The sequence below is a fragment of the Salvelinus fontinalis genome, chromosome 28 (assembly GCF_029448725.1).
Source record: "Salvelinus fontinalis isolate EN_2023a chromosome 28, ASM2944872v1, whole genome shotgun sequence".
Lineage (NCBI taxonomy): Eukaryota > Metazoa > Chordata > Actinopteri > Salmoniformes > Salmonidae > Salvelinus > Salvelinus fontinalis.
In genome coordinates this window covers 3,723,255-3,747,441 of record NC_074692.1, presented here as the reverse complement: position 1 = coordinate 3,747,441, position 24,187 = coordinate 3,723,255, and the positions used below count along the sequence as shown (strand labels likewise).

Here is a 24,187-nt window from a genome sequence, read left to right as displayed (position 1 = left end):
ACAGTCTTGAAGGAGTTCCCACATATGCTGAGCACTGTTGGCTACTTTTCCTTCACTCTGCAGTCCAACTCATCCCAAACCATCTCAATTCTGTTGAGGTCGGGTGATTGTGGAGGCCAGGTCATCTGATACAGCACTCCATTACTCTCCTTTGTTAAAAAAACACATTTCCACCGGTCTAATGTCCGTTCCTCGTGTTTCTTGGCCCAAGTAAGTCTCTTCTTCTTATTGGTGTCCTTTAGTAGTGATTTCTTTGCAGCAATTTGATCTTGAAGGCCTGATTCACGCAGTGTCCTCTGAACAGTTGATGTTGAGATATTGTTACTGTTAATTGAACTCTGCGAAGCATTCATTTGGGCAGCAATCTGAGGTGCAGTTAACTCTAATGAACTTATCCTCTGCAGCAGAGGTAACTCTGGTACTTCCTTTCCTTGTGTGGTCCTCATGAGAGCCAGTTTCATCCTAGTGCTTAATGGTTTTTGCAACTGCGCTTGAAAAAAAATTCAAAGTTCTTGAAATTTTCCGCATTGAATGATCTTCATGTCTTAAAGTAACGATGGACTGTCGTTTCTCTTTGATTATTTGAGCTGTTCTTGCCATAATATGGACTTGGTCTTTTACCAAATAGGGCTATCTTCTGTATACCACCCAATCTTGTCACAACACAACTGATTGGCTCAAACGCATTAAGAAGGAAAGAAATTCCACAAAGGAACTTTTAACAAGGCACACCTGTTAATTGAAATGCATTCCAGGTGACTACCTCATGAAGCTGGTTGAGAGAATGCCAAGCGTGTGCTAAGCTCTCATCAAGGCAATGGGTGGCCACTTTGAAGATTCTGAAATATAAAATATATTTTGTTTAACAAATATATTTTTGTTTTATATATTTGTTTAACACTTTTTTGCTTACTACATGATTACATTACTACATGACTCCATATGTGTTATTTAATGTCTTCACTATTATTCTGCAATGTAGAAAATACTAAAAATAAAGAAAAACCCTTGAATGAGTAGGTGTCTCCAAACGTTTGACTGGTGCTGCATGTATTTGAAAAATTGGGGAGCCAGGCCTAGCCAATCAGAATGAAGTTTTCCCCTGACAGCTGCTCTTCTCCTTCATCTGAAAAAAAAATTGCAACGGCTGCTCTGTCAGTTGGAGGTGGGCTGGGGGCCTGGCTCGGAAACATTTTCAATTGTGATCGACGGTTCAGAAGAAATATGTTCCAGGTTCATGTGTCTCTTTTCAAAATAAACATATCTAATCTTATTATGTTTCATAAGTGGTGGGTAGCCTCAATAGCTGCATCATTTTCTCCAAAATTTCGCGTGCAAACCCCACTTTGGGAATCTAATGCCAAGGTACTGTGTCAGAGGTCAATAGACTCAACATTACAATTCAGCATGATACATGTGGTGCAAAAATAGATGTAATTAACATATATTAAAAAATATATTTACATACATATTCTATGATGTGGTCAAGTTATATATTTCATGAATATATATATTTTTTTTACCCCTTGTCCCATCGCTGCAACTTCCGTACGGAATCGGGAGAGGAGAAGGTCGAGAGTCATGTGTCCTCCAAAACACGACCCCACCAAGCCGCACTGCTTCTTGATACACTGCTCGCTTAAACACCGTACAGCTGGCGACCGAAGTCAGCGTGCATGCGCCCGGCCCGCCTCAAGGAGTTGCTAGAGCGCGATGGGACAAGGACATCCCAATTGTGCGCCGCCTCATGGGTCTCCCAGTCGCGGCTGGCTGCAACACAGCCTGGGATCGAACCCAGGTCTGTGGTGACGATTCTAGCACTGCGATGCAGTGCCTTAGATCGCTACACCACTCAGGAGGCCATATGTATATATTCTTTACATATATGTCAATATATTTTGAATTCCCTCGCATACTGTATTATGTACATGTAATATAATACATGAGTTTTCCATGTGGTACTACACTTGGCGTCCTCAGTGAAGCCAGTGGCCTGTTTCTTCTTGTGTGGCCACACATACAGTGCATTCAGAAAGTACTGTATTCAGACCTCTTGACTTTTTCCACATTTTGTAACGTTCCAGCCTTATTCTAAAATAGATTTTAAAAAATGCATAATCATCAATATACACACAATACCCCATAATGACAAAGCGAAAACAGGATTTTAGAATTTTTTACAAAAACAATAATTTTTACAAGAATAAGTATTCAGAACATTTGCAATGAGACTCGACATTGAGCTCAGGTGAATCCTGTTTCCATTGACCATCCTTGAGATGTTTCTACAACTTGATTGGAGTCCACCTGTGGTAAATTCAATTGATTGGACATGATTTGGAAAGGCACACACCTGTCTATATAAGATCCCCCAGTTGACAGTGTATGTCAGAGCAAAAACCAAGGCACGAGGTCGAAGGAATTGTCCGTTGAGCTCCGAGACAGGATTGTGTCGAGGCACAGATCTGGGGAAGGATATCAAAATATTTCTGCAGCATTGAAGGTTCCCAGGAAAACAGTGGCCTCCATCATTCTTAAATGGAAGAAGTTTGGAAACCTCAAGACTTTTCCTAGAGCTGGCCGCCTGGCTAAACTGAGCAATTGGGGGAGAAGGGCCTTGGTCAGGGAGGTGACTAAGACCCAATGGTCACTCTGACAGAGCTCTAGAGTTCCTCTGTGGAGATGGGAGAACCTTCCAGGAGGCCAACCATCTCTGCAGCACTCTACCAATCAGGACTTTATATAGTGGCCAGACGGAAACTGGTCTGATGAAACCAAGATTGAACTCTTTGGCCTGAATGCCAAGCGTCACGTCTGGAGGAAACCTACGGTGAAGCATAGTGGTGGCAGCATCATGCTGTGAGGATGTTTTTCAGCGGCAGGGACTGGGAGACTAGTCAGGATCGAGGGAAAGATGAACGACGCAAAGTACAGAGAGATCCTTGATGAAAACCTGCTCCAGAGCACTCAGGACCTCAGACTGGTTTGAAGGTTCACCTTCCAACAGGAGAACAACCCTAAGCATACAGCCAAGACAACGCAGGATTGGCTTGGGGACAAGTCTCTGAATGCCCTTGATTGGCCCAGCCAGAGCCCGGACTTGAACCTGATCGAACATCTCTGGAGAGAACTGAAAATAGTTATGCAGTGACACACCAAGAAGCCTCTAGGCTGTAATCACGGCCAACGGTGCTTCAACAAAGTACTGAGTAAAGGGTCTGAATACTCATGTAAATTTGATATTTCAGCTTTTATTCTGAACGTTTTGCAAAAAGTTCTAAAAACCTGTTTTTGCTTTGTCATTATAGGATATTGTGTGTAGATTGATGAGGGGAAAAAAACATTTGAATCCATTTTATAATAAGGCTGTAACGTAACAATGTGGAAAAAGTCAAGGGATCTGAATATTTTTCAAATTCACTGTACACACACACACACACACACACACACACACACACACACACACACGCGCACGCACGCACGCACATACAAACACACACACACACTCTAAACTGATAACATTTGCCTCTATCTTATGTTCAGAACCTTTGATTGTGCATTCATTGGTTTCACACATCTTTCACCACTGAGTCATTCATGCAAAATCAACGTTTTCCGTGAAATACCATATGAACATTTTGTTTAGTCACCAATACATCAGATAATGACAGGTTCACTATTTAGTCATTTTAACTACCATTTAATCCAATAGCAAAAAATACAAGATCAACATTTATTTTTGAAGTGCTGAATAGAAAGAATAGTAGATGGTATAGTAAATATTATTTTCCATTTTCCATTTGACTATAACTTGACATGCACAATAAAATCCAATGGCAGGGCATGAGCATGTTGAGAAATATGTCAATGTTACAGCATCAGTCTCACAAATCATTATAAATAGGGGTATTGTAAAGCAGTTGTCTACTGTTGTATGCCATTTCTGTCCAATGCAACAGTGTACAAGATTACATTTTCTACGTTACATTTTTTTTTTCTTTTTTTTCTCCGTCATTTTAGGCTCTTATCCAGGACGACTTACATTAATGCATTCATCTTCAGATAGCTATGTGATATGTTGTTGTCTCACCATCGTTGTAAGTACATTTTCCCTCAACAAAGTCATTATCAGCAAAGTCAGTGCTAGCAGGAAAAGATGAGTGCATTTTTGGGGGAGTGGGGACATCACCAGGAAGTAAATGAGTTAATGGACCAGTGAGAAAGGGAGTTCCAAACCTCTCTGCCAATAACAGCTAGTTATCAGCTTTCCCCTCCCCACTCAAACCACTCCCAGACAGTCCTAGCAAAATTCTTGCTTTAGAAATTGCCCTTTGCTAAGAAGCTATTAGGAATTGATGGAAATTATGTAAAAACGTACCACCAGCCACTTTAAACAATGCCACCTAATATAATGTTTACATACCCTACATTACACATCTCTTATGTATATGTATATACTGTACTCTATATCATCTACTGCATCTTGCCATCTTATGTAATACATGGACCACTAGCCACTTTATACTATGCCACTTTATGTTTACATACAGTACTCATCTCATATGTATATACCGTACTCTATACCATGTACTGCATCTTGCCTATGCCGTTCTGTACCATCACTCATTCATATATCTTTATGTACATATTCTTTATCCCTTTACACTTGCGTGTATAAGGTAGTAGTTGTGGAATTGTTAGGTTAGATTACTTGTTGTTATTACTGCATTGTCGGAACTAGAAGCACAAGCATTTCGCTACACTCGCATTAACATCTGCTAACCATGTGTATGTGACTAATAAAATTTGATTTGATTTGATTTGTGTTCCGGAGTTCCAAATTAAGCAGCAGCAGCTGAAAAGATGAGCTCCTACAAATATTGAAATTTTAATGTTTTTTTTAGAGTAAAGTACATTGAAAAAAATCAAAAGAAAACTGCAAACTGAATAGGAGACCAAAAAAGCAGCAAACAAAGAAGAAAGGCTTTTGAAAAAGTAACAATTTTTTCATAAAATTATACCGTTTTCTTAGCTAGCTAAGTTGTTTACCTGTTGCTAGGCAGTTGCTAGGGACATTCCTGGAAGAAGCTAGCTAGCTAACAAGGAGTGTCTAGTTGGCAGAAGAGAAGAAGGGACAAAGAAGGGACAAAGTGGGACAAAATAAGGACAGAAGAAAAGGGAAAGGGGGAAAAGGGGACATTAAGGTGAAGCAGTCCTCTAAAGACACAAAAGACAATAATACAAGAAACAACACTTCTATTGCCTCTCCCTCTACGATACGCACTTCCGGGTTGGAGCGAGTAGTTGCATTCCGCTTTGCTCCACAGGTAGTATTACATTTCATTTCATTACAGTACAACAGTTTGATTTGTTTGATCTTAGCTGGCTACATGGCCGTCTTTGTATCCAAGATAATTGTGTAGTCTAGAGTAATTGTCGAGGTTACCTAGCCAGTTAGAGGTTACCTAGCCAGCTACACTTTCAAACAAAGTCAACAACGCAGCCACTGCTAGCTAGCCTATTTCACCAGCCAGCAGTACTATATCATTTTAGTCAATAAGATTTTTTGCAACGTAAGCTTAACTTTCTGAACATTCGAGACGTGTAGTCCACTTGTCATTCCAATCTCCTTTGCATTAGCGTAGCCTCTTCTGTAGCCTGTCAACTATGTGTCTGTCTATCCCTGTTCTCTCCTCTCTGCACAGACCATACAAACGCTTCACACCGCGTGGCCGCTGCTACTCTAACCTGGTGGTCCCAGCGCGCACGACCCACGTGGAGTTCCAGGTCTCAGGCAGCCTCTGGAACTGCCGATCTGCGGCCAACAAGGCAGAGTTCATCTCAGCCTATGCTTCCCTCCAGTCCCTCGTCTTCTTGGCACTGACGGAAACATGGATTACCACTGATAACACTGCTTCTCCTACTGCTCTCTCCTCGTCTGCCCACGTGTTCTCGCACACCCCGAGAGCTTCTGGTCAGCGGGGTGGTGGCACTGGGATCCTCATCTCTCCCAAGTGGACATTCTCTCTTTCTCCCCTGACCCATCTGTCTATCGCCTCCTTTGAATTCCATGCTGTCACAGTTACCAGCCCTTTCAAGCTTAACATCCTTATCATTTATCGCCCTCCAGGTTCCCTTGGAGAGTTCATCAATGAGCTTGACGCCCTGATAAGTTCCTTTCCTGAGGATGGCTCACCTCTCACAGTTCTGGGTGACTTTAACCTCCCCACGTCTACCTTTGACTCATTCCTCTCTGCCTCCTTCTTTCCACTCCTCTCCTCTTTTGACCTCACCCTCTCACCTTCCCCCCCTACTCACAAGGCAGGCAATACGCTTGACCTCATCTTTACTAGATGCTGTTCTTCCACTAATCTCATTGCAACTCCCCTCCAAGTCTCCGACCACTACCTTGTATCCTTTTCCCTCTCGCTCTCATCCAACACTTCCCACACTGCCCCTACTCGGATGGTATCGCGCCGTCCCAACCTTCGCTCTCTCTCCCCCGCTACTCTCTCCTCTTCCATCCTATCATCTCTTCCCTCTGCTCAAACCTTCTCCAACCTATCTCCTGATTCTGCCTCCTCAACCCTCCTCTCCTCCCTTTCTGCATCCTTTGACTCTCTATGTCCCCTATCCTCCAGGCCGGCTCGGTCCTCCCCTCCTGCTCCGTGGCTCGACGACTCATTGCGAGCTCACAGAACAGGGCTCCGGGCAGCCGAGCGGAAATGGAGGAAAACTCGCCTCCCTGCGGACCTGGCATCCTTTCACTCCCTCCTCTCTACATTTTCCTCTTCTGTTTCTGCTGCTAAAGCCAATTTCTACCACTCTAAATTCCAAGCATCTGCCTCTAACCCTAGGAAGCTCTTTGCCACCTTCTCCTCCCTCCTGAATCCTCCTCCCCCTCCTCCCCCCTCCTCCCTCTCTGCTGATGACTTCGTCAACCATTTTGAAAAGAAGGTCGACGACATCCGATCCTCGTTTGCTAAGTCAAACGACACCGCTGGTTCTGCTCACACTGCCCTACCCTGTGCTTTGACCTCTTTCTCCCCTCTCTCTCCAGATGAAATCTCGCGTCTTGTGACGGCCGGCCGCCCAACAACCTGCCCGTTTGACCCTATCCCCTCCTCTCTTCTCCAGACCATTTCCGGAGACCTTCTCCCTTATCTCACCTCGCTCATCAACTCATCCTTGACCGCTGGCTACGTCCCTTCCGTCTTCAAGAGAGCGAGAGTTGCACCCCTTCTGAAAAAACCTACACTCGATCCCTTCGATGTCAACAACTACAGACCAGTATCCCTTCTTTCTTTTCTCTCCAAAACTCTTGAACGTGCCGTCCTTGGACAGCTCTCCTGCTATCTCTCTCAGAATGACCTTCTTGATCCAAATCAGTCAGGTTTCAAGACTAGTCATTCAACTGAGACTGCTCTTCTCTGTGTCACGGAGGCGCTCCGCACTGCTAAAGCTAACTCTCTCTCCTCTGCTCTCATCCTTCTAGACCTATCGGCTGCCTTTGATACTGTGAACCATCAGATCCTCCTCTCCACCCTCTCCGAGCTGGGCATCTCCGGCGCGGCCCACGCTTGGATTGTGTCCTACCTGACAGGTCGCTCCTACCAGGTGGCGTGGCGAGAATCTGTCTCTGCACCACGTGCTCTCACCACTGGTGTCCCCCAGGGCTCTGTTCTAGGCCCTCTCCTATTCTCGCTATACACCAAGTCACTTGGCTCTGTCATATCCTCACATGGTCTCTCCTATCATTGCTATGCAGACGACACACAATTAATCTTCTCCTTTCCCCCCTCTGATAACCAGGTGGTGAATCGCATCTCTGCATGTCTGGCAGACATATCAGTGTGGATGACGGATCACCACCTCAAGCTGAACCTCGGCAAGACGGAGCTGCTCTTCCTCCCGGGGAAGGACTGCCCGTTCCATGATCTCGCCATCACGGTTGACAACTCCATTGTGTCCTCCTCCCAGAGTGCTAAGAACCTTGGTGTGATCCTGGACAACACCCTGTCGTTCTCAACTAACATCAAGGCGGTGACCCGTTCCTGTAGGTTCATGCTCTACAACATTCGCAGAGTACGACCCTGCCTCACGCAGGAAGCGGCGCAGGTCCTAATCCAGGCACTTGTCATCTCCCGTCTGGATTACTGCAACTCGCTGTTGGCTGGGCTCCCTGCCTGTGCCATTAAACCCCTACAACTCATCCAGAACGCCGCAGCCCGTCTGGTGTTCAACTTTCCCAAGTTCTCTCACGTCACCCCGCTCCTCCGCTCTCTCCACTGGCTTCCAGTTGAAGCTCGCATCCGCTACAAGACCATGGTGCTTGCCTACGGAGCTGTGAGGGGAACGGCACCTCCGTACCTTCAGGCTCTGATCAGGCCCTACACCCAAACAAGGGCACTGCGTTCATCCACCTCTGGCCTGCTCGCCTCCCTACCTCTGAGGAAGTACAGTTCCCGCTCAGCCCAGTCAAAACTGTTCGTTGCTCTGGCACCCCAATGGTGGAACAAACTCCCTCACGACGCCAGGTCAGCGGAGTCAATCACCACCTTCCGGAGACACCTGAAACCCCACCTCTTTAAGGAATACCTAGGATAGGATAAAGTAATTCTTCTAACCCCCCCCCCTTAAAAGAGTTAGATGCACTATTGTAAAGTGGTTGTTCCACTGGATATCATAAGGTGAATGCACCAATTTGTAAGTCGCTCTGGATAAGAGCGTCTGCTAAATGACTTAAATGTAAAATGTAAAAATTTGATTTATTTTTGTTTATTTTTGACCATTTTAATTCAAAACAATCACAGTAAGGTACTTCATTTTTACCCAGAAATGATTTGATATTGAGATGAAAATAGCTGCATCTGACCTTTCCAAATCTTTTTAAAGAGGTATGTTTCAGACGTTTTTGGGAGGATGGGCAATTGATACAATATTGGCTCTCTCTCCTTGAAATTCATCAGCTTACAGTGTATCAATGAAATTCAGATAATGAGTGGAATAATTAAGCAAAAAGGCGCTGGGGGATGTGGTACAAAATATGGCCAATATACCCCAGCTAAGGGCTGTTCTTATGCCGTGGTATGTTGGCCATGTACTGTACCAGCCCCCCCAACCCCCCCCCCCCTCTCCTCAGTGCAATATTGCTATTATAAACTGGTTGCCAACGCAATTACAACAGTAAAAATACAAGTTTTGTCATACCTGTGGTATACGGTCTGATATACCATATATACCTGATATACCTTTCAGCCAATCAGCATTCTGGACTCGAACCACCCAGTTTTATACCATGGCATTGTTGAGCACTCCTTTCTGATAGGCTTAAAGCGCATTCTAGAGCGTACATTATTTCCCTATAATGCACAGCATTTCAGCATTTTGGCTATAGTTAATTTTTTACATGTTTTATTTGAGCTGCTTTTGAATGCATACGTCGAATTGAAAACAGTATTGGTATTGTTGAATTCTATTTTCATAATAGCAAGCTAGGACTGATGGTTTGGTTAGCTAAACTAGCAAGTCTGCATGTTTGCTTACCATGGCAACTACTGTAGCTATCTAGTATACTTGCTAGCTACTTCAGTGGATGTTGAACACATTTCTACCTGCAAATGAACACATTTCTAGCGCCAAATGTGTTAAATAATAGCCGTGATGTAAAAGGGATATTCAACTCGTGGCTCTATGCATTCTCTAGAAAACACTGCAACTCTGCTAGTACGTTGTGTTACACACCTTCCATATGGTTCATTATTTTCCGTAGAATGCATAACCCCTCAGTGATTATCCCTGACATAGGCCTAAACAACCCAGTGCATTGTTCACTACACTATATTTCCAAGTGGTAGCACATAGTGACTCTTTCAACTTTTGGCTGATGGAGGATGATGTATGTTTTACAGCCACATCCATACTGTATATGATTTGGTTTTACATTCCAACATAAATTCATGTCAAATCGATACATTTATGATGTAAAAAATATAGAAATGTACAGTGTTCAGCAGTTATCAAATTATATTTAGCGAGGCACTACATCATTTTGGTTCAGTAGTTTTGAGCAGTTTGATTTAAGTGACAGTTCATTGTTTTGCTGACAAATGACAAGAAAATCGTATCAAAAGTAAAGTGAATATTGCATTTTAAAAAGCATAGATTGAATGGGTATCCAAAATTGAAAGAGTGATTTGGTGCAATGAACAAGTGACTGTGAATGTGTTTGTTGTACTCACACACTAGTCAGTTGAAAACGTGCTTAGAGTTTTTGAAACATGAGCCATTTTGATGATCTGTTTCGATTTTTGTGATAAGCATTGTGAAAATGTACCACGCACCTATGAACATTGCACCAAAGCGTTTGGAAGAACTGTAAGATTACAGAGCAGGCCTGGTTCCCGGAAGGAGAAACCCTAGAGGCGAGCCCAGGCTGACCCCAGGAGTAGCCAGGTAACCCAACACCTCGTCACATCAGCTCCACAGGATCCAATGTAATCGCCCCCAAGTCTCAGTTACAATGGGCAGGTCGGCCCTGTCAACCTTGTTGCCAAGTTGCCGACAGGTGACGGGGTCAAAACACCACTGGCCACCTCTGTCATCGTCCTGGCAGCTGAGGGAGAGCAGTTGTCTAATGACTAGCTATCCATCACAAAGAAAGTGGTGCTAATGCTAAAGGGTGCAGTGTCTCCGAGCTACAGTATGTTCTCTACTCCACTGGCTTTGATCCTGAAATGAGAGGCTTGCTTATTCGCCGTCCTGAATGAAGCTAAATGTCTAACACTAAGAAACTTTCCTGGCAAGCGTGTGTGGCGCTTTTGCAAAGGGGCAGTAATGTGTGTGTATGAGTGTGAGTGTGTGTGGCGTCAGTATGCATGTGTTGTGTGTGTGCGTGTGTGTGTGTGTGTGTGTGTGTGTGTGTGTGTGTGTGTGTGTGTGTGTGTGTGTGTGTGTGTGTGTGTGTGTGTGTGTGTCTGTCTGTGTGTGTCTGTGTGTGTGTGTGGGTAGAGTCAGTGCAAGAGAGTTATTGCAAAAAAGGGTCAATTCAGGTAGTCCGGGTAGCCATTTGAGGAGCTATTTAGCAGTCTTGTTTGGCTAGAGTAGGTCGTCATTGTAAATAAGAATTTGTTCTTAACTGACTTGCCTAGTTAAATAAAGGTTCAATACAACAACAAAAAATCAAAATAGAGGTCCTGAATGGCAGAGAGCTCCGCCACAGTGATGTACTGGGCCGTACTCACCACTAGGGCTGTTACGGTGACTGTATTACTGCCACAACGGGGGTCATGAGTCATGATGACAGTCAAATTCCACGTGACCTTTTAGTCACGGTAATTAGGCTTCTCCAAGCTCTGATGCTACCGATGGTCATTAGTCGTGTCACGACTCCCGCCGAAGTCGGTACCTCTCCTTGTTCGTTCGGCAGTCGACGTCACCGGTCTTCCAGCCATCACCGCTCCAACTTTCATTTTCCATTTGTTTTGTCTTGTTTTCCCGCACACCTGGTTTACATCCCCTCATTACTCTATGTGTATATTATCCTCTGTTCCCCCCATGTCTGTGTGTGGTTTTGTTCGTTCGTTACGTGTGTGACGCTACAGGCTGGTTTTGCGCCGGGTATTATTAACCCGTGGTTTTGTTATTTTGTACCATGTTGTGTGATTTTGTGCGCTATCGCCTTGGGCCAGAGTGTTGTGACGCGGTTGCGTCCGGCTGTTTTCCTCTGCCTGATTAAGTGTGCCTGTTCACTCATCTCTGCTCTCCTGCACCTGACTTCCTTTGACCAGTTGTGCAAACTCTGACAAGTAGCCTACCAAACTTGCTAACTGCCTGGTACTCGGCACTCTAATGTCCCTATAATCACTGACATCAATACAAATGAAATCGCTAATCTAATCAAACACTTCATGAGAGCCCATGAGCTCATGTTGCTTATAATTTCTATAGGCTATGCAATTGCGTGAGAAAACAGAGTGATGGCCTCTATTAAAAAGAGGCGGGTCCCATCAGCTTTCTATAGGCTAGGCCTACTATATTTATTTTTCAACTTTCCTAATATTAAGCACATTGCTTCTGTTTACAACAGAAAATGAACCAGGGGAACAGCATCCTCCATTCGCAATTTAAGTGCATAGATTACATTTTGTCACCTGTCCCTGTTTCGAGACAGGTGCATGATAATGGTCCACTCTAAATCAAAACAATTTCACACATATATTATTTACTATATGTAAAGACAAGATAAAATCAAGAATAGTCTGATGGGTGACAATATTATCCTATCACTTGTGAATGATATATTTTCCACTTGGAAATTCGAGGCATTATCAAGTGCTTGTCAAATTGTAACTGAGAGACTGATGAAGTGTGTAAAGCCTGAGCAAAGATACAAAGCAGAGCTCATGCCTTTCTTGCAACTTGTTTCAAATCATCATTAGAGTCGCATCATGCAGCCTTAGAATGTGTTAAAAATCAAAACACATAGCCCAGTGTTTATATCACAACTAACGTTGACAAATCTTTTCTTACAATAAAGCACATTAATCCCCTTTACAATGGTTGCAGACTCTAACTGGCATACATATGCAGCACCTGAGTTTCAAGTTTGGGGAAGATACATAATGTATCTTCTGTTGAGTCAGCCTGTAACGGCTTTCCTCTTCCTCTTCATCAGAAGAGGAGGAGCAGGGATTGAACCAAAATGCAGCGGAGTTTGTAGACATGATTTATTAAAGAAAAACACGAACTCGACTATACACTAACAAAACAAATAAACGGTGTAGACAGACCTAGACGACGAACTTACATAAAACATGAAGAACGCACGAATAGAGAAAATAGCCTACACAAAATGAACGATGAACAAACAAACCGAAAACAGTCCCGCGTGGCGCAACGACATACACAAACACAGGAGACAATCACCCACCACGAACACTGTGAAAACACCTACCTAAATATGACTCTTAATTAGAGGAACGCCAAACACCTGCCTCTAATTAAGAGCCATACCAGGCAACCCATAAACCAACATAGAAACAGAAAACATAGAATGCCCACCCAAACTCACGTCCTGACCAACTAACACATATAACAAACTAACAGAAATAGGTCAGGAACGTGACATAACCCCCCCCATAAGGTGCGAACTCCGGGCGCACCAGCACAAAGTCTAGGGGAGGGTCTGGGTGGGCATCTGACCACGGTGGTGGCTCAGGCTCCGGGCGAGGTCCCCACCCCACCATAGTCAATCCCAGCTTCCATCTCCCCCTATGAATGTCCACCCTCATCTTACCCCCACAAAATCCTTTTGGTAACATCAACAACAGGGGCAGCACCGGGACAGAGGGATAGATCAAGACAGAGGGATAGCTCAAGACAGAGGGATAGATCAGGATAGAGAGGTAGCTCAGGATAGAGAGGTAGATCAGGATAGAGGGGCAACTCCGGACTGAAAGGCAGCTCCGGACAGAGAGACAGCTCTGGACTGAGGGGCAGTTCTGGGTAAATAGCCGCTCCGGGCTAAGGGACAGCTCATGACTGGCTAACGGCTCTGGACGCTCATGGCTGGCTGACGGCTCTCGACGCTCATGGCTGGCTGACGGCTCTCGACGCTCATGGCTGGCTGACGGCTCTCGACGCTCATGGCTCGCTGACGGCTATGGACGCTCATGGCTCGCTGACGGCTCTGGACGCTCATGGCTGGCTGAAGGCTCTGGACGCTCATGGCTCACTGACGGCTCTGGCAGATCCTGTCTGGTTGGCGGCTCTGGCACATCCTGTCTAGTTGGCGGCTCTGGCAGATCCTGTCTAGTTGGCGGCTCTGGCAGATCCTGTCTGGTTGGCGGCTCTGGCAGATCCTGTCTGGTTGGCGGCTCTGGCAGATCCTGACTGATAACTGGCTCTAGCGGCTCCTGACTGACTATCGGCTCTGACGGCTCGGGACAGACGGGCGGCTCTAATGGCTCAGGACAGACGGATGGCTCAGACGGCGCTGGGGAGACGGATGGCTCAGACGGCGCTGGGGAGACGGATGGCTCAGACGGCGCTGGGGAGACGGATGGCTCAGACGGAGCTGGGGAGACGGATGGCTCAGATGGCGCTGCGGAGACGGATGGCTCAGACTGCACCTGTCTGGCGGAAGACTCTGGCTGCTCCTGTCTGGCGGAAGGCTCTGTAGGCTCATGGCAGACGGGCAGCTTTGCAGGCTCATAGCAGACAGGCAGTTCATGCGCCGTTGGGCAGACGGCAGACTCTGGCCGGCTGAGACGCACTGTAGGCTTGGTGCGTGGTGCCGTAACTGGAGGCACCTGACTGAGGACACGCACTTCAAGCCTAGTGCGGGGAGCAGGGACAGGGCACACTGGACTCTCAAAGCGTGCTATATTCCTGGTGCGTGGTACCGGCACTGGTGGCACCGGGCTGAGTGCACGCACCTCAGGACGAGTACGGGGAGAAACAACAGTGTGCACAGGACTTAGGAGACGCACATGTGGCTTAGTGCGCGGTGCCGGAACTGGAGGCACTAAGCTGGAGACACGCACTATAGGGAGAGTGCGTGGAGGAGGCACAGGGCTCTGAAAACGCACTGGAAGCCTGGTGCGTGGTGTAGGCACTGGTGGTACTGGGCTGGGGCGGGGAGGTAGTGCCGGAAATACCGGACCGTGAAGGCGTACTGGCTCCCTTGAGCACCGAGCCTGCCCAACCTTACCTGGTTGAATGCTCCCCGTCGCCCGACCAGTGCGGGGAGGTGGAATAACCCGCACCGGGCTATGTAGGCGAACCGGGGACACCATGCGTAAGGCTGGTGCCATGTAAGCCGGCCCGAGGAGACACACTGGAGACCAGACGCGTTGAGCCGGCCTCATGACACCTGGCTCAATGCCCAATCTAGCCCTACCAGTGCGGGGAGGTGGAATAACCCGCACTGGGCTATGCACTCGTACAGGAGACACCGTGCGCTCTACTGCGTAACACGGCGCCTGCCCGTACTCCCGCTCTCCACGGTAAGCCTGGGAAGTGGGCGCAGGTCTCCTACCTGCCCTTGGCCCACTACCTCTTAGCCACCCCCCCCCCAAGAAATTTTTGGGGTCTCCTCTCGGGCTTCCAGCCACGTCTCCTTGCTGCCTCTTCATACCACCACTCTTGGGCTCTCGCTGCCTCCATCTCCTCACGAGCGCGGCGATATTCTCCCGACTGTGCCCATGGACCTTTCCCGTCCAATATTTCCTCCCAAGTCCATGATACCTGTGTAGAATCCTGCTCGACTTCGCGCCTCTTGGTTCTGGATCGGTGGGTGATTCTGTAACGGCTTTCCTCCTCCTCTTCATCAGAAGAGGAGGAGCAGGGATTGAACCAATATGCAGCGGATTGTGAAGACATGATTTATTAAAGAAAAACACGAACTCAACTATACACTAACAAAACAAATAAACGGTGTAGACAGACCTAGACGACGAACTTACATAAAACATGAAGAACGCACGAATAGAGAAAATAGGCTACACAAAATGAACGATGAACAAACAAACCGAAAACAGTCCCGTGTGGCGCAACGACATACACAAACACAGGAGACAATCACCCACCACGAACACTGTGAAAACACCTATCTAAATATGACTCTTAATTAGAGGAACGCCAAACACCTGCCTCTAATTAAGAGCCATACCAGGCAACCCATAAACCAACATAGAAACAGAAAACATAGAATGCCCACCCAAACTCACGTCCTGACCAACTAACACATATAACAAACTAACAGAAATAGGTCAGGAACGTGACACAGCCTCATTACTTAATTTTTTTTTATGCTAGTGGTTGTATTAATTTGGGATCTATTGCATCCCACAACTGTCACAGACTATGTTTGGAATATTTATTTCTCGCACTGAATAGAATAGGTCAACTTTTGGACTACCCGGGATAGTAGATTGACATAGGCTAGTGTTTTTTCTGTTTGTTCGGTCTACTCATTTTGTTGGCTGATGAAAGTAAATGTGGACAGTTCTTCCAATATCTTCAGTATGTGCCTCGGAATTGGATAAGGACTCGCACAGTAGCGTCCCCAATGTGTCTGTCTTCACTTGTAGCCTGTGAGAAAGACCCAATCACGTGACAGAGAGCCATGTGAGTGAGAGGTGCTTTGGTGCGCCAAGCCGGGATAAGGGAATTATAACTATTATATTCAGCCCAAGGGCAAAACGGCCACTGGCCGCAAAAGGCATGAACTTTTTTAGGGGGCATTACGGCCACACAAAGGGGATGCTGACAGGAAATTCGAGGCATTATCATGTATTTGTCAAATTGTGAATGAGAGACTGATGAAGTGTGTGCAGCCTGCGCAAAAAAACTAAGCAAATGCCTTTCATGCAACTTTTTTCAAATCCTGAATTGAGTTGCATCATGCAGCCTTAGAATGTATTAAAAATCAAAAACATATAGCCCAACGTTTGTAGAACTAAAGTTACATAAATAACTTGAAAACTATTATTAACCGCTCAACACAGAATAACCGTGTGTGCGCACTCCCTCAAGTATTTTGGAGAAAATATAAGTTCTATTTTATTCAGCTATGTTCAATTGTATTCTTCATACTATTAAATAATCTAAAATAATGCCGTGGAATTCTAAGCAAATCTTTCTGCTAAATGAACTAGTGTAGCCCACAGCCATATGGCGTAGACAGATCAGGGCCTAATATCAGGATAACTCAGAGTATGCTATTCTGGTCTTCTGAAACATACTACATTTTCTTCATATCATGTTTCTTTAAACCTGTCTACAATAAGTAATGGATTTATGGTGATGGATTTATTTGACTTCTTAAAATGGAAATGTTCCAAAGGTCTGCATCTGTGCCTATGCGTGGAAGCCAGGAGATGCTAAATGTGTTTGTTAATTAACAGGCGATTACCGTGAGACTGGCAGTTATTTGCTTGACAATCACCGGCTGACATGACCCCCACAGCCCTACTCACCACCCTCTGTAGTGTCTTGTGGTCGGATGCCTTGCAGTTGCTGTACCAAGCGGTGATGCAGCCAGTCAAGATGCTCTCAATGGTGCAGCTGTAGGGCCTGAGGGCCCTTGCCAAATCGTTTCAGCCTCCTGAGAGAGAAGAGGCACTGTCGTGCCCTCTTCACAATTGTGTGGGTGTGTGTGGACCATGTTAATTCCTTAGTGATGTGGACACTGAGGAACTTGAAGCTCTCGACCCGCTCCACTACAGCCCCATCAATGTGGGCGAAGGTGTGCTCAGCCCTCCGTTCCCTGTAGTCCACAATCAGCTCCTTTGTCTTGCTGATGTTGAGGGAGAGATTGTTTTCCTGGCACCACACTGCCAGGTCTCTGACCTCCGTCTAGGCTGCCTCATCGTCGTCGGTGTCGTCAGCAAACTTGGTGAGGGTGTTGGAGCTGGAGACTGAGGGGCCCCCATGTTGATGGTCAGCATGGCGGATGTGTTGTTGCCTGGGTCCGGTGTAAGCGGAACATACAGAGCCAACTCGTTCAAGTAGTAATTTTCATCCAAATTGAGGTTAGAGGATGTTTCTTGATTCCAGCTTTAAGGTTTAGCTGAATATTCAGTCTAATAACAGTAAATTCAAATTGATTTGATATGAATTTTGATCTTATCATCAACTTTGCAGACTACATTGTCTATCCAGACTGTGTGTCAACTGTTCAGGGGTCTGTTGTGAGGTTGGCATTGAGACAGCCAGGTCCCTAGTGTCCTGGCCTCTACCCTCCCCTCTCCCTCTCTATCTGGCTGAGTAGATCTATGATGGACAGATCTGGTAGTGTGTATGGTGCCGCTTCAATCTGGGCTCCACTGTCCTGGCCTATCACCCCGCTGTCTGCAGTCTCTGGCCTCTGAGGCCTTTGACGCTCCCAGGAGGACGTATGTCCCGTGGCGGTACTGGCAGAAGTGTTTGTGGAGTTGGACTGTTCAGAGCCTTATCAATGTCAGGAGGCTCAGCCAGGCTTTCCACGCTGCCTTGTGCTCTGACAGACAGGCCCTGCATGGCCCAGGAGCCCCAGTGTCAGAGTTGGCAGTGGAGGCAGTGTCAGGACTAAGACTGGCGCGCTGCACATAACCAGACTGAGGCAACACACCCAGCATCTCCCCAGCATCATATCTTTGGTTTTTGGGTCAGTGGACGTGTGGTTTTGTGGAGCGACTAAAAGCAATCTTTCTCACTCTCTGAATTTCACGAAGTTTACATTTGTTTGCCATCCATTTAAAAGAATAGGAGGGGGGGGGGGGGAGGTGCTGTTTATAAATGCCGAGAGATAAAGAGTGAATGTAAGGGGAAAGATTTACATTTACATTTAAGTCATTTAGCAGACGCTCTTATCCAGAGCGACTTACAAATTGGTGCTCCTACCTGGTGCTCCAAAACTCCTACCTTATGATATCCAGTGGAACAACCACTTTACAATAGTGCATCTAACTCTTTTAAGGGGGGGGGGGGGGGTTAGAAGGATTACTTTATCCTATCCTAGGTATTCCTTAAAGAGGTGGGGTTTCAGGTGTCTCCGGAAGGTGGTGATTGACTCCGCTGACCTGGCGTCGTGATTAAGATTAAGATTAAGAGTGAGAGAGAGACACTGTATGCCAGAGGATATGAGTGATAGTGAGGTAACAATGGTGTTGTTGGGCATCTGTGTAGCGATGAAGTGATACAGCGAGAGTGGGCCTACGGAGTGATAGAGAGAGCGAGAGAGTCTCTCTGAGTGTGATGTGATCTGTGTCAGTGTGGCAGGAAGTTCCCATCCCCAGGGGAGACAGCAGGCAGAATAACAGGCTTTACTCCCCCACTGTCTCCTCTTTGTCCCGGCTCCCTCTGCCTCCCCTGCCCTGCCCCGCTACTCATCAGCTCTTAATCCACTTTTGATAGCTTTCACAGCACCCTGTCCACCACAGGCATACACCCAGGCACACAAATGCATGCAACCTCGCGCACACACACACACACACGCACACACACACACACACACACACACACACACACACACACACACACACACACACACACACACACACACACACACACACACACACACAGAGAGAAGCGTAAAGACACAAATATATATACTGTATCAATATTTTGAATATCTGTTCATTTTATGGTTTGTTGATTTATATTATTTTTGATTATCATAGGGTACAAAGTAGAATTTTAAATCTAAGTAGTTGTTCCGTTCAGTTCTCCAGCATGACACCTTTATTGATTCATGTTTTCTCTATGAAACACACCATGATACTGAAAATAACCTAAGTGATCTAACAGGGACGGAACATAGGAAAAATTGGATGCTTTCAAAGTCAAAGTTTCCTAAGACATTTCTTCCCCCAAAAAATGAAAACATGACTTCATTCAGTGCTGGTGTATTTTCCAACCTTGTAATTTCGAGCAAATATTTTAAAAAGACGTGATCATGTACATCAGGAACGGGATGCCCACAACTTTGCATTACGGTGACCACACCCACTTGTCGTGTTGTTTGTTTTGTTAGCCATGACAACTGTCTGTCGGCTGCGTCGCTCTCGGATTAGATTCTTAGCAGGAAGGAGAGGGTGGGAGTACTGGTGTTTAGACCATGTAAAGCTGACTCATAAAATCCCACAGGCTATCTCAACTGTCTCTAGGAAGACCGTTGTCTATCACATTATTATTGATAGATGTGATGGCAAATTTCACTAGTCAAGCGGGGTGAAACGAGAATCTAGACAAGTCATCATGACAATCCAAAGACAGCACGGGTTAAGGCATGGAATATTTTAATGCAAGTATCACTTTATATTCCGGTGCACAGCTGGACTATAGTTTGAGCAGGGTAATAGAGGTCAAAGAGATCATGTTCCCTTCAGTCATCTCTATCTGATCCTCTCTTCTCTCTGTCTGTGTTCCTCTGTCAGGAATGCACACTATCCTCACACTAGCTGGGTTGATTCTGGCTCTGTCCATCCCGAGTGCCAGGCCCGAGTCGGCTGAACTGAGGTTCCTGGGACAGACGGACTTCGTGGTCAACGAGAGCAGCCGCACCGTGGTGCGCCTGGTAGTGGAGAGGATCGGAGACCCGGTCAACGTGACCGCGCTGGTTCTGGTAGGAACGGCCTGGTCATAGGAGGACTGTTTTCGGTCACCTGTTGAGTGTCCGACCTACTGTAGCGTTATCTCGATACGTCTTTGTGTGTTTATGTAATCTCCTCTAAACTGGCTTTAGCCTCTCTGACCTAAGTCTGGCAGGGGACAGGTTAAGTGTTGTTAAAGCAACAGTGACAAGCCATGATTAGCAACACACAGCAGTAGGGCATCACAACGAGAGCCTTAACCCAAACCCCTGGTTTCACTGATCTGCTCCTGAGTTCTCATGCACAGTTCTCCTTAGGGGAATGGATCAGTGACATTTTTACTGTGGGAGGTAGAGGGTGACATGGAAGGTCGACTTCTGCAGTTATTGTCACTCACATCAGAATGTGTGTCACTGCCTGCTCCCTCCCCATGGGTGTCTGGGAAACTGATGGCCTGCCTGGGACTTTCCCAGGCCTGAAGAAGCTCTTATATTGTTTTTGCAGTTCCTTAAATGTCAGTACTATATCCCCAGAGAATGAAACAGAAGGTGTCATCTTCTGTTTCAGCACTTTAGTTGACCCCGGCATTCTATATTTTTGTACGGGCCGAGTTTGTGTGTTTTGACTGGGTGTTCAAGTGGTAAACGATCGTGCCAAATTATGACAATAACGATGACCACGTCAACTGTCCTTGTTGCTTCCAGTTGGAGGGAGATGACACGGGGGACTTTGAGGCCACCACGGCTGCAGCCTTCCTGCTGTCCTCAGAGGCCAGTAAGACCGTCTTCATCGCAGTCAGGGACGACGAGCTGCCCGAGGCCGATGAGACCTTTGTCTTCAACCTCAGGCTACAGGTAACGAAAAGAGTGTGCGTTGGGTTGGGTGGTCTGTGTGTGCATGTGTGTGTCAGCGGTCATTCAATGTCAGCGGTTGTTATGGTTGCCCTCATACTACGCTCATGTGTTAATATGTGCGTGTGTGTGCGTTTGTGTATGTGTTGTAATGCTCATGAGTGTGTCTATGAGTGAAAAATGAGGCCTCCTTCTTTTGGCCTCCGATGTAGAACCTTAGTCAGTTATCCCACAAAGATCTCTAGTGTTCCCATCCTGCCCCTGAGTACCTGAGTACCCTCATCCTGGTCCAACCACTGCCGAGTGGGGGCCCCGGAGCCCTGCCTTTACAACCCCAGCAGAAAGACTTGAGAGGCCCTGGATGCCCTTTGATGTGTTTCTATATGGCTTCTCCAGGGCTAGGCCGCTGAAGAGAGCCCCACTTAAAAACACCTTTGTGAGCAGACAGCCATTTTGACAGCCAAGGCTTCACCACACAGTAGATTAAAGCCCAGTCAGGGGCTGTGTGAAGTCACAGCAAGACAGCCGTTTCACACCATCAAACAGACCAGAGAAACCAATGTGCTTCCTGTAGCTGGGGACCGTGGTTGGGAGGGAAAATGCAAGAGAACAGATCGAAGGATTCCCTCACAGTAGAAGGGTATAATCTAGAGCCTGACATGAGTGGAGGCGGCCATGGCACAGGCAAACAGCTCTGCAGAAAGATACCCTTCCCACGATGCATAGAGAGTAATGTTACATTTTTTCTGTGTTGACGGCGGCTGTGCAGGATGCCTTGCACCTAGAGTCCGATTGCCATGGTGTCATTAGCGGGCTGCTGTCATGTGATGGATGATGAAGGGCCTGGCTCCCACTGTATGCCTGTCCACACACTCTGACTAATGGCTCTGTGAAAGAGAGGCAGGACAACCAAGCAAGCAAAGGTCTGGCTGGATGATGAGCTACGTGCCTAGGGCCCTCACATATCAAGCAGAGGGTACGACAGGATGATGGCTTGGTGAATCAGTCATTTCTGACAAGCAGAAAGCTGTTAGGCTCAATAAATTCCAAAATGATGGAAGGACAGTTGTTTTGGACAGGATGCGATTGGTTGGAGATGGGAGTGTTTGGTGTTCCCTTTCTTCTTCTGAGTAATTGTGTAATCACCGGCTGGGCTACACTATAATGCTGGATAAAGATGTTCTTTTTATAATAGGGGAAATGTAGAAGTAAGTTAATCCAAAACACAGGGAGAGCTGGAATTGAGTTTAGCACAAAATCCCAATGAGCTCAGCAAAAAGTCCAGGAACGGTCCCTCATACTGTAATGCTACCACTCTGCTTGGCAAGACCATGACAGGTTCTGTCCACTTATCCTGTGCATACTGCTAGGGTCTGGGCTGGGGGTGCAGGGCACGCCTGGGCTGGCCTGGGGAGCTGGGATTCCTGTGGAGGGTTGGTGGTTGGTGGGCTGTGTTTGTGTCCCAGAGGGAACGGGCCCCTGGCAGGGCCTGCAGGCTGGATTGTGAGAGCGTGTGGATTCTGTGTCTGTGTGTCGGTCACAACAAGAGCTCAGCCCCTGAAAGAAAGCTCTGTTACAGCTGGGAAAAGCCATGTCTGAATAGAGAGGTGAAAGCAGAGGGGCTAAGCTCTTTTTCTCCCTCAGTCTCATACACACGCACACAAACACACACACACACACACACACACACACACACACACACACACACACACACACACACACACACACACACACACACACACACACACACACACACACACACACACACACACACACACACACACACACACACACACACACGCACACGCACACGCACACACACAATGGTTCTGCATTGGGCACACTGTCAGGTAATCTGATTTCAGATGTGTCCATGTAAACAGCATTTTTAGGGAAATCGTTCTCCTTGCAATGCATGTGAACGTTTTAAATGAGCTATTTTATTAATCTGACTTTCAACAACAGAACTTTAGTTGGAAAACATACCGTTTCTGGAAATGTGCAAGTGTCAAGCCATGTATGGCCCTGCATACATTCTGTATACTGTATCTCCGGAAATGGATCACTTTAGTGCACGAACATGCAGGGACTTGTATATGTCCGGAAACGGTTCAGTAATACCCCTGAAATGACCACATAGTTCTACCCACGTACCAGGACATATCTTGAAATTCTGGTGCACGTTTGACGTCAATTGCATTACATCTCCGTCTACGTCCGCCCACGTCACTCCTATAAATGTCAGTTAATGATCTTGCACTTGCTCAAGACTGCACATGCTTATTCGCCCCAATGAATGCTAAGGCTACACTCTATCTAGAACCTTAAAGGGTTCTTCGGCTGTCCCCATAGGAGAACCTTTTCAATAACCTTTTTTTGGTTACAGGTAGAACCCATTTGGGTTCCATCTAGAACCCTTTCTAGAGAGGGTTCTACGTTGTACCCAAAAGGGTTCTACCTGGAACCAAAAAGGGTTCTCCTATGGGGACATCCGAAGAACCCTTTTAGAGCCCCATTTCTATGAGTGTAGTCATTGCTAGCTTGCCTTAGTGACTGTCACTGGTATATTAAAAACACAATTCATTATTTAATGAATTAATGAATTACAGGGAATTATGAATGAATGAGTAAATAAAGGATTTTCTTTTCTTATCAGTATCACACATCAGGGTTCCTACACCTTTTCAGAAATAACATTTGAGCACCACTATCAAGGTTTTTCCAGCACCTTATGACATAGACATAGCTATACTATCTCTAAACATCTCTTAGTTCCTTGAATAAAACACACAAATCCATTTAATCACTTCTTGAAGGATGGCAATTAATTTCAGTAGAGATACTGTAGATGCGAGAAGGAATACAACGTGTTTTTTTATGAAAGTGAACTGTGTTTACGTGTGATCAGGGGTGTATTCATTCTGCCAATTCTGTTGAAAAATTTGTCCAATAGAAACTTTTGTTTGCAACTGTTGGACTAATGATTACACCCTATATCAGCTAGATGCAGGCAAGAGTGTGCAAGGCGGCATTGAACATCACCGTCTGTCCATGTGTCACTGTCTATCACCTCAAATGTGTCTCTCGACCTGTGTTTACCTACGTTGTAAACTGTCATTCATAGGCTAGGTTGTAGCAACCTCATGATAGATATAGGGAAAATGTGAATATCATGTAGTAGCCTAAACCTATCTCTGTTACATTAAACTGGGTGAATGAAATATGAAAATTGCCCTCCCTCATCTTAAATGGCACAGA

General features: G+C 46.1%; 1 protein-coding gene across 2 annotated transcripts in view; it reads left to right on the top strand.

Annotated features, from left to right (window-relative positions):
• The window catches only part of adgrv1 (adhesion G protein-coupled receptor V1), a 197,971-nt gene that overhangs the window by 11,866 nt on the left and 161,918 nt on the right, over window positions 1-24,187 (top strand). For both annotated transcript variants that reach the window (XM_055886148.1, XM_055886147.1), the window contains exons 2-3: window positions 19,923-20,110; window positions 20,783-20,932. In XM_055886148.1, coding sequence (XP_055742123.1) covers window positions 19,925-20,110; window positions 20,783-20,932 — 336 coding nt within the window. In that variant the 5' untranslated portion in view covers window positions 19,923-19,924. The remainder of the gene's footprint in view (window positions 1-19,922; window positions 20,111-20,782; window positions 20,933-24,187) is intronic.